The sequence below is a fragment of the Chlorocebus sabaeus genome, chromosome 9 (genome assembly GCF_047675955.1).
Source record: "Chlorocebus sabaeus isolate Y175 chromosome 9, mChlSab1.0.hap1, whole genome shotgun sequence".
Lineage (NCBI taxonomy): Eukaryota > Metazoa > Chordata > Mammalia > Primates > Cercopithecidae > Chlorocebus > Chlorocebus sabaeus.
In genome coordinates this window covers 81,237,504-81,249,506 of record NC_132912.1, presented here as the reverse complement: position 1 = coordinate 81,249,506, position 12,003 = coordinate 81,237,504, and the positions used below count along the sequence as shown (strand labels likewise).

The following is a 12,003-nucleotide window of genomic DNA, read 5'->3' as shown; positions in this document are numbered from 1 at the left end:
ATGTCTCAGGATATAGCACCTTGGTCCTGAGGGCTATGGGGTCATGCCCAGAGAAGCACGGAATATGGGTCATATTACTGAGGGGAGGGGAAAATGTTATTGTGGACAATGACTAGTTTTAAACAATCCTAGTCAATGATGTGTTATACCTATGAAGCTTTTGGTATGTTTTCAATAGGCTCCTTAGATTTTTATATTAGCCAGATGGCATACCAATTATCTCTCAGTGCCTTTTTAAATAAATCACTGTCACTCCTCTGAAAGTAAAAACATGATCTTATGCAATCAGAACTCCTTGGGGAGTGTCCAAAGACAAGGCACCAGGCTCTCCCCAGCATTTAACCACAAAACCTCTACAGAAAAGAAAAAAGTCCATGTGAAATCTGGAGCTAAGTGTCTCCATTATGAACCTGCCGTGCCTGTGGCTGACCGAGGATTTGGCCACACCGGGCTCCTGAGAATCGGGGCCAGAAAGCACTTAGGGCTTTAAGCACAGCAAAGGGAGGAGAGCAGTACCTGTGCACCTGGAGCAGGAAGTCCAGGCCTCATCTTTGGCCTGCAGATGCATACTTTGGCACACCTCTCTCCCCTTCTCTCAGGCCTTTAGAAGAGCAACATTGCAGCACAGGTTACCAAGCAATCTTATAAACAGAATGTGGGTCCAAATGCGTATTTTACATTGCTTCTTCTAAAGTCAACCCTGTTGTTTTTTTTTTAAGTGACTCCACTTAAGTGCTCAAAACTGGACACTAAAGGAGCAGCACAGTGAAAGAGAGAAACAAAAGAATGTGGAAAACAAGAGGGCCTAGGAAGCACTGTAAACCTTACCCCTCCCTCACCAAGTCATTGTGATAGTGGCAGGACTTGGAAGCCAAAAGATACCTATTTCTACATTTATTTGCTTTTTAGGTAATTGTAGTAAACAGTTCCCCAGTTAGTTAGGCTTTCTATATCAAACTCATAGCATTTTTTAAATGTAGTTGAAGATACAACTTTACACATGCCTTTTTCCTGAAAAGCTCTTTAGAGTGGCTTCCACAAAGGTCCCAGAAGTAAACATCATGAATTAGCCTAGAGAAAGAATGTTAGATGAAGTACATATTCATATATATATGTATATATAAATTACATACAGTATTAGCAAAATACACTACCTGTTAATTTTTAACAAATATAGTATAATATTAGGAAAACATATTAAGGATGGCAAAAATTAAAACTATAACATATAAATATCTTTGAAAAAAAACACTGTGCTTGCTGGCACACTCCTTCATTCACACTCCTTCATTCCAGGTTTAAAGGGTGTTAGTTGCCCTAATCAATAGCTTTAACCATAGGACCAGGTGACTCATTTGTCCTATAGCCACATCTCTGAAGTCAGAAGACAAAAATGACAAAGGGCATGCACAAAAAGTTTACTCTGATATGCCTTAAAAATCTGTAGACAAGAGAGGGCCAAGATAAGTTTAGCCTGTTTACCACATGCTGGAATTCAACTCATTTCACATCTATCTCCTATTGCTGTAAATGTATATAGTGTGCACTCCATGAAAACTGACACCAATGTTGGCAAAATACAACAAAGCTTCCTAACACGTCAAATGGATTTTTAAAAATCTGAGCTCCAAGAACACATATCTTGGAGCACTGAGCTCCTGCAAGCAATCAACTGGTTTTAATTTCTCTCCCGCAGCTGCTAAAATGCTGGTTTCAACCTGTAAAGATGTCTGGGCCCCATCAGTCAGCACGTCTCGCGGTCTTCACAGTCCCAGATTCCGGGAGACAATGCATCTAAAACGAATAGCGGCTGGGAACGGTGGAGGATACCTTCACGATAGTTGCTTCCAGAGAAAGGCATGCAAGTCTGATTTTAATGGTGAGAATCACTTACTCTGTTACAGCGGTGCTGCTGAAGGAATTATCCTGAAGGCTGAAACAGAAACAAGAAAACATCAGCCAAGTCTGGCCGGGGAGCCGTCTCCCTGATTGCTCTCCGGGAGTTAGAGCACACACACAAACATGGCATTGCAAGGCAAGTCTCCGGGCTCGCCCGGCACGCTCGCTCTACCTTGGGCTGCTGTCTGCACATGCTCGTAACGACACCCCCAGCAGGGGCCCAGCGGCACGGGCGAACCACAAAGCCCGGCAGCCCGCAAGGCTGCGGGGACAGAGCTGGGCGGGGCGCGGTGGCGGGGCTGGGACCCCGGGATCCAGCGAGGAGCACCTGGAGAGTTACCTCACGACCCCGACCTCGCCAGCCCACGCGCCGCGTTTAATCTTGGGCTGTTTGTGCCAGCCACCCCCGAGGCTGGCAATGAGAATGCCTCAGTGTTTCTGCCGAAGTGCTGAAATACCCGGGAGACTTGCTTTCTTCCACACGTCTCCTACCAATTTTACAGAGCTCACCCCAACCCCCCACACTCCCACCCCACCCCCAGAGATGGAGGCTCGCAGAGATCCATCGTTCAGAAACAGTCAGGAGAGAACAAGAAGGGGGTGGGGGACATTGCGGCTGTTTGGTGTTTTATTTTGTGTGTGTGTTGTTTTTTGTTGCCTAGGAAAAAGAATAGGCTCTGAAGCAGGGCTGGCTGCATCACACCTGATCTGTCTAGAGCGCTCTTATTTCAGTCCCAGAGAGGAAGTGCCCAGCCCCGGACTACAGAGCTGTGAATGAACCCACGCAGGGCGAGTGGAGAATTTATTCCAGGGGTTAGCTGGTGATTAGGACACCGTGCAAGGGGTGGGGCTTGCTACGCCCAGAGCAGCCCGCTTGAGCTCGGCTTCCTAGCTAGCACCTTTACAAAGGATTGAGAGACGGAATCCACAAACGCTATCCCTTTGCATAAAGGCAACCCTGTTAGGGAAAGGAAGGACTGTCAGTCCCCCCACTGGCTTCATTCCCTTGGGAATATTTGTCCTGCCCTCTTTGTATTGTTCATTTCTCCTGCCATATTGACCTGGATATGGGATGTAGCATCTATTAAAGATTCTTATTTGAATTTGAATTATATTTTTGAATTTTGAACTAAGATTCCTATCCCCCCTTTTAATTTTTCTACTCCCAGAAGCAACTGTGATAGTGGTTTTCAGTCCAAACCTATAAAAGTTAAAGAGTTAACAATAAAAAAAAAACTCACAATTTTTCTAATTGGGTAATTAGAAAATGTACCAAAACTTGGAAATAATGGGGAAGAGCATGACCTTTCAATGTCAAACCGAGACATCGGTTAACAGGTCCACCCAGGGGCTAGTTAATTCTCCAGTTGTGTTTGGCTTTGCTCTTCACTATTGATTAGATTCCAGCCACAGTGAAGTTACGTGGTAACTTGCACATTTTATTCAGCCTGTCCAGAGAAAAAGATAACTGCAGCGTTTATGATTTTATTGCACTATAGGAAAATGATCAATTTTGCATCTAACCAATCATTTTGCATCTAACCAAACTTTCTTTCTAAATACCTGTAAATACACAGATCCTCAAAATGCTGTTGGAACCAGCTTCTTCATCTTACAGTTTTCCCCATTAACAAGTGAATAGATCTCTGCTGCCTGCCTATGTTTGTATGAGAGTTGTATTTTAACTTTTTAAATTTATACCTTGAAAAATAAAAATTGAGTTTTCAAAGAAAAACAGGTTTCATTAAGGTTCCTTGCAACTTTGCTTTCCTCTCTCCAAATGTTTTTTAAATCAACTGAATAAAAACCTAATATGGTTTTAGACTGAATTCTATGAACTAAAATAAGAAATATTAATCCTTTGTATGTATAACTATACAGTACATATATGTTCCGAAGCAACCTACTATTTCATTTGAGCTAGGTTCAGGAGTAAGAGACGTGGCTGCTTCACTGTATTCATTATTTAGCCATTTCAAAGTGAGATCTGTTCTTTGTTTATTCAGACTGATGAAGGTAAGTCTATATTCAGCCTTCTTGGTTTCATAGATTACATGGTTGTTAATTTCCACAAATCCCTTGTACTCATTGACTATGGTGCTTATTCCAAGTGTTCCAGTGTAGAGAAAGATCACACTTTTTTCCTGTAAATATTCCCAGTGATCCACTCATAATGGAAATGTTCAATGCTTTTAATTTGAAATAAGACTTGAACATTTAATTAAGAACAACCTTAATTAAATGGTTGATTTTCTTATATACTGCCAAATACTATTTTTTTCATTCTATGAAATGAAGTGGGCCCTTTGAAAATAAAAGGAAATAACAAATATACCCAATAAATGCAAGTATTCAATAATGTCCAAGGAAAAGAAATAAGAATTCTCAGCAACTTGTGAATAGTAAGGACCAAAATTAGGTTTTAGGCAGTACTCACCTACAATGAAAACAACTGGTTGATACAGTTGATTATGGATAAAAACCAAAACATCCCTGAAAAAAATTATTTGGCAGTATATAAGAAAATCAACCATTTTAATTTTTACTTCTCAACTAGTTCTTATGGCGTTTGTTTTCATCTTAAATCAGGTTTAGAAATTGTCTTTATAAGTGGATTTTTAACTGACTTTTATGATGTTTTGTACTGTTCAACTTGGAATAGGACAATACTGATAAATATCATACAACACATGATTATTTTGGAGACCCTCAGCTTTACTAAAGAGCAATTCCAGGAGGGTTTGAAAAGCGGAGCAGAAAAATTAATATTGAGTTTATGAAGAAGTAAGTTCTAGGCCATATTTCCCAAGTGGCAGTGAAATTCTAGTCTCCAGGAAATCCAGGAAAATGTTGTAAAAGTTACATGGTCAAAAATAAGTTTTGGAAAAGATGCATATTATAAATTCACAATGCACATTAGGCAGCAAACAAAAGTTTTCCATCTGTTTTTAACCAGTGTTCCTCAAATTCATTGAAGACCAAAATAATTTGTTGTTAAATATATCATCAATTAACATGATGTATAACTAGGAATTTTCAGAAAATAACTCCTGAGTATATCAGGAAAAAAATGCAAAGGGAATTAAGTGGTATATTTATTGAACAAATGAATGAATGAACAAATGATTCTACATGCTTATCACTATCCCATAGTTATGAATAAGACACAGTCCCTGACATCATAACATTTTTAATATAAATATGTTGCATATTTATATATGGAAAATACATAATGTATATGTACAATTCTATTTCATACAATATAAGTAAAATAAAGGGAAAATGAAGATGCTAGATTTGAATATGGTTAACTCGCTTACATGTTAAAGTGCTCAATTTTAACTGCTCATTTTTCTATCAGTGCTCTTAAGACCAATAATGTGAATATCAGATCTAATACCAATAGTTTATTTTAGTTGTAAAATTGTTAATTCTAATGTATTGACTTGACTACATGCAAAATATAAAGCAACAATGTAGAGTTCAAGAAAGAAAGTTCCGGATTTGCCAAGACTCAAGACCCACCACTTACTAATAGTTTAAACATGAACAACCTCTTTTGCGTCAATTTTCTCACCTGTAAAATAGAGAAAATAATGACCTATTTTATGGTTCTTATGAAGATTAAATTAAATGACATGCCTGACAAATTTTAAAAATAGTAAATAAATGCTGCTAGTTATCCTTATTTTCATTGGTATTATTATAATAAATAAGAATATATAAACAAAGTTTGAGATAAGATGAACAATGCTACTGTGCTTGAATAATAGGCTTACAGATGATATTTTCTTTCTAATTCCTATGATGGCACAGTGTTTACATAGCTTTTTTTTTTTTAAGAATAATAAAATTTAAAACTTTACTAAATGCGGATGGGCTGCTCCAGATGAAATTGGCTTCATCCAGATTGACTTTGTGCTCAGTTTACAACTCTTCAATTTAAAATACTTGTGCATCCCTGGAGGAACAGACAATTCTGAGAAATCACTTTCTGCAAGATGCTGGGGCAAGAAGCCAGAATCTTTACAATGCCAGGAAATCAACAGAGGCCTACTCTATTGGCCTGGACAGACTGACTTGTAGCTTCCTGTCCGTACCCTTGGGAATGACCAGGCTTCCTTGTGAAAGGGAGGACTCTTGCCTGAAAAGATAATTGTTTTTCCACAAAAAAAAAAAAAAAAAAAAAAACCTTCTTCTTGATTCCCTGTCCCCTAATCTATTTATTCACCAGCTCCAATGAGGACAGCATAGCAAGAGTCCTCATTATCTGAGTGGTCAGTAACTGAGCTCCTGAAGATTCAAAGGTGCCCAGGGAAGCAGAGTTGTGATACCAAAATCATGTACCAGTGACAGACTGTTTATGATATTGGTCTTCATCCAAACATCCTTCCCCAACTAATGCTAGTGTACATCAAGTCCATCTTTGGCAATCTCTCTCTGATTTATCTGACAATAAAATGCAGACGCAATATAAATTGATTGATAAGTGAAATTTCAATTTTTTACAAAAGAGTCAGGATTTCATGAAGCCAGTGGAAGTGATATTGCAGAACGACTTGAATCACATTCAAAACCAGTGACAAGTGAGGTTTTGGTAGTAACAACCAAAGAATAAAAAATTGACAAGGATGCTGACATGCCAATTCCAAATGGAATTAGTCAACTATCAAAGGATTAGGAGTGGTCCTTGGAAAAATTTATGGAGCCCTAAATTAATTTTGTAATTTCCCTTTTTTATAATAATGTAATGAGATCAAATGTGATGTGAAGATTATCACTTTGAGCTATTTTTTTGAGAAAAATATGTATAACCCCTCCAATGGGTAAAATTTAGTCTCTATAATTTCTAAGAACTGGTTCACTATTTGAATTATACCCAGAATATAAAATAGTAATATTTTTACCATGGCCTCTCAGGCCCTATGTGCTCAGGCCCTGGAGACAACTGAACTTATGTCCAAAACACTGGCCTCTCCCCTGTTATTATAACAGGTGCACCTGATCCTGCCTTAGGACCTTTGCACCTGCTGTTCCCTTTTCTGGGAACACCACCAGTAATACGCACAAATGTCCTCCCCTGGGGAAAAATTCCCTGACCACCCTCCCTAAATTAGTTTCTCCTATCACTCTCTTCTGCTTTATTTTCTTCATAGGATCTCTCCCTACCATATATTTAATAGCTATTTCTCTATTTGTTGTATACTTTCCCCCTCCACTACAATGTAAGCCAAGCTTGTGCAACCTGGGGTCCGGGACTGCTCTGAATGCAGTCCAACACAAATTGGTAGACTTTCTTAAAACATTGAGGGTTTTTTGGTTTTTTTTTTTTTTTTTTGGTCATTTTTTAGCTCATTAGCTATCATTAGTGTTAGTGTATTTTATTTGTGGCCCAACACAATTCTTCTTCCAATGTGACCCAGGGAAGCCAAAAGATTGGACAGCCCTGGTTAAGCTGTTTGAGTAAAAAGACTTTTGGGCCTCATTCACGACTATAACCCCATGGTCCACAATAATGTTTACCAAGGTAGCTATGCAATAAATATTTGCGGAATAAAATTAATGAGTGAATATTTAGTTTCATTTTCAAGATATTTCATTCACCCCCTTTTTCTGTTTCTATTAACTAGGAAATGTTAGTTCCTGATTAAGAGACTCATTTTAAGGGAGGTTTTTCCAAGACAAGTTACCTTTAGGTAATGCACTCCTGTATCAGACATTCCTTCCTTTCCTTTGCAGGGATAACAAATAGATCTCCTGCTGTTGTGCCAACCTGATTGATGATACTGGCTGCACAGAATGGTGTTTGTTTCTGAGGTGTGGTCCCAGTCCAGCCAGAAGGAGCACTGGGATTGACTGTTCGGCAGTGTTTGCAGTGGAAGCAGAATGTGGGCATGTTGATGGAATTGTCAACCTAGAAAACCCTATTAAAAGAAAAAATTTTCTTGGGAAAAGCACAATTGATTGTCAACACCTTAGTTTGAATTAATTTTCAGATAATCAAATACATCCTTGCTACTGATGTGATTCTTCAGAACCTTGGGAGTTATCTAGTTTAATTACTATTTTTTATTTTTATTTTTGAGACAGAGTCTCACTCTGTCGCCAGGCTGGAGTCCAGTGGCAAGATCTCTGCTCACTGCAACCTCCGACTCCCTGGTTCAAGCGATTCTCCTGCCTCAGCCTCCCGAGTAGCTGGGATTACAGGCACACACCACCATGTCCAGCTAATTTTTGTGTTTTTGGTAGAGATGGAGTTTCACCAAGTTGGCCAGGATGGTCTCAATCTCCTGACCTCATGATCCTCCCGCCTTGGCCTCCCAAAGTCCTAGGATTACAGGTGTGAGCCACTGTGCCCGGCCTACTTACTTTTTTAATACCTAAACTTCCAGAACAATCTCCAACTGCTGCTTGAGACCTTTAGAGGCCAAAAATTCATACTTTGGAAGCTCTTTTATTGGATCCTTCAAATCTTGAAAAAAAAAAAAATCCACATGAACCTTCCCCTGCCTCTTGTTACTTTCGCCTGTGGCTTGAATGCCCCTCAGAATTAATCTACCCCATCTTCTCATATCCCAGCCAAAGAGATTCAATTTCTTCAGTAGAATGTCATATGACATTATTTAGAAGCCCTTCAGCATCTTGTGTAGCACTGGGTAAAGTGTGATACTGTCCTCTTAAAGGGCAGCCCTACACTGGACAGTATTACTCTGGGTTGTGGTCTGTTCAGTGAAGAGTAAAACAGAATTTATGCCTCCCTCTTCTTAACATTATACTTTTGCATGTGGCCCAAGATCATTGTGAGTGGTTTGGGCAATTACATCATAAGGCAGACCCAGATTATCAGACTCCACCAACACTCCAGAGCCATACCTGTGGCTTCCAGAAGGCAAGCAATTGGTTTGTTGAGCCTAAGTGTCAGCTTTGCATATATTCCTTTGAAATTCTATATTGTTTGATCTGACAATTTATGCTATTAAATACAACTTTCCAGATCTTTTATAATATATATTTTAGCCAAAATTATGTCAGCTAGCCTTTACAGTTTTATAGAATCAGTGTTATATGGAATATAGTCCTTCAAAAAGTTCAGGCAAATAATAAACACACTTTTATTCAATTCATAATGTTTTCTTGCTTATATCAATCAGAAAATTTTACATAATGATTCACTATATTAAAATTTAGAAAGTTTAAAATTATTTTACTTTAGGGGTGGTAGGTGGGAAAAGAAGCAATGAAAAAAGGGTTTAAACCCAATATCTGAGGTGCTGCTAGGGTGGGAGATAGTAAAATTGGCCCTGCAGGGTTACATGTGACATCATGAAGGCAGAAAATGGCTCGAGATGGGAGTGGCATGTCCATCCTCTTTATCATACTCTTTCTCCCAGCAAAGTGGTAAGAGCTGAAGCTCTAGTCTAACACATATAGCAACTTAACAAGTCATGCAGTTGAAAGACAGTCTCACACCTGCTTGGGTGTAAGTCAGGACACATCCTAGATGTCTGGGCCCCATTCAGCAAAACATTCCCTAATCTAAGAAGGAGAAAGGTTAATTTATCCCCCAAATTCCCCCTGTACCTTCAAAGAGAAGTTTCTAAATTTTTCTTTCTCATTCCACGATTGCATTTAATTGCTCTGTTTTTAAATCTTGATAGCATCCTCTTTCTTTACACATGCTATCTGAGCGTTGGCCTAAGTAAATGTGCCTAGGTTTTCACTGGTAATCTCCTTACATACATGCCTTTGTCTGCTTACAATATGATAATCTACATCTCTTTAAAATGCTCAACCTCTGAACATTATTCCAGTTTATATTGTATTAGTGACCTTAAGTCATTAATTACCATTTTATTACCATTAACAACCATTTTGTTTTGTTCATGATTGTAGGAGTCAGGAATTCCGAAAGAGTTTGGCTGGACACTTCATCTCCGATCCATGTGGTGACATCTGGGACAGGTGGAACCAGAGGACCACCTTCCAAATGGGTTTCTTCACTCACAGAGCTAATCACTCAATGCTCCCTGGCCTCTCTCTCCACATGGAATCTCATCCTTCAGGGCCTCTCCATGTGCCTTGAACTTCTCACAGCATAGTGGTTCTAAGGCAATCTAACTTTTCAAATAGCAGCTGATGCACAAGAGACCAAGGCAGAAGCTGCCATTCTACTTATAGGCTTGACATAGAACTGGTGTAACATTACTTCTGCCATACTCCACTGGCCAAAGCACATAAAAGTCAGCTCATATTCAACAGCAAGATAATAGACCCAACTTCTTGATGAGAAGAATGTCAAAGAATTTGTGACTATTTTTAATCTGCTACAGACGTCTACAATGATGCATCTAGGAATTGTCATTGTTGGTTTTCTTATCCTTAGGGTCATGACAGCAAAGTCATAGTTACACTTTTCATTTCAGTGGGCAATTAATCTATACTCTGTGGTCACCTATATATACCGACATGCCTTGCTGAACAATGGGGATATAGTCTGAGAAATACATTGTTAGGCAATTTTGTCATTGTGTGAATTAACATCATAGAGGGTTTTCATACAAACCTAGATGATGTAGTCTGCTACACACCTAGGCTATGTGATGTAACCTGTTTCTCCTAGGCTACAAACCTGTACTGCATGAAACTGTTCCAAACACTGTAAGCAACTGGGACACAGTGAGGAGTGTGTATCTAAACACAGAAAAAATACAGTCAGAATACAGTACAAAAGACTTTTAAACACGTTATACCTGTATAGGGCACTTACCATGAATGGAGCTTGCAGAGGTAGAAGCTTCTGAGTTAGCCATGAGTGAACGGTGAGTAAATGTGAAGGCCTAGGACATTCCTGTACACTACTGTAGACTTTCTAAACACTGTACACTTAGGCTACACTAAATTTATTAAAAATAGTTTTCTTTCTTTCATAAAAAACTAACCTTAGCATACTGTAACTTTTAGCTTTAAATTTTTTAACCTTTTGACTCTATCATAATAAACTTAACTTAAAACACAAATATACAACTGTACACATTTTCCTTTTTATATAGTTATTCCATAAGCTTTTTCTATTTAAAATTTTAGTGTTTTTTGTTTTAAACAGTTTTGTTAAAAGCTAAGGCACAAACACAAGCAGTATCCTAGGCCTATGCTGTGTCTGGATCATCAATACACTGTCTTCCACCTCCACATCTTGTCCTACTAGAAAATTTTGAGGTGCAAGAACATGCATGGAGCTGTCATCTCTTATAATAATTCCTTCATCTGGAATGCCTCCTGAAGGACCTGCCTGAAGCTTTTTTGCAGTTACCTTTTTTTTAAATAAGTAGAAGGAGTACACTCTAAAACAACGATTGAAAGTATAGTAAATACATAAACCAGTAACAGTTATTTACTGTACATAAGCATATGTACTATACTTTTATATGACTAGCAACGCAGTAGACTTGTTTACACCAACATCACCAAAAACATACGAGCAATGTGTTGCAATATGATGTCACTAGGCAATAGGAATTTTTCAGCTCCATTATAATCTTATGGAACCACCATTATTTACATGGTCTGACATTAACCAAAATATCATTATGTGACCCATGACTGTACATGTGTGGTATGTACAGACAGATGAGTGGATGGAAGAAATAGTTATTAAGACAAGAGGCAAATTTCTGGTATCCCCAAGAATTTAAAAGTCTGACTACTTAATTTGACTAATTCAAGCAACAGTATCCAATGGTGTTATTTCAGTACCCTGGCATGCCATGATTAGCTCAAAGGTGTATTATAACTTACAAGTCATTTGTCAAATATTAGCATTTGTGAATAATTCTATATCTAAATAATACATTAGAGCAGATCTATGTTTTTTCTCTACAAGAGCATGACTCTCCCTCACATGCATTCCTAACCGCGTTCCTCAGTGGATATTAAGGGGTGGAGTTGTTGCAACTCTTCCACTGGGAACTGCTCATAACTCTGGCGTACTGATGGAAAAGTTTCACACCCAGCCATCATCCATCTTGTATGACTTGGAGAAGAAAAAAAGAAAAGATTAAAAACTCATAGCTTAGAGAATATCACCAAAGAAGCCAGTATTAGCTA

At 38.5% G+C, this 12,003-nt stretch overlaps 1 protein-coding gene across 7 annotated transcripts in view; it reads right to left on the bottom strand.

Moving 5' to 3' along the window:
- FAM13C (family with sequence similarity 13 member C) overlaps positions 1-12,003 on the bottom strand; it is a 141,502-nt gene that overhangs the window by 114,016 nt on the left and 15,483 nt on the right. For 3 of the 7 annotated variants that reach the window (XM_007963383.3, XM_007963391.3, XM_073019137.1), the window contains exon 1: positions 1,895-2,060. In XM_007963383.3, the coding sequence (XP_007961574.3) occupies positions 1,895-1,956 (62 nt within the window). In that variant the 5' untranslated portion in view covers positions 1,957-2,060. The other 4 variants (XM_007963390.3, XM_073019138.1, XM_007963394.3 and 1 more) reach the window with 3 other exon arrangements.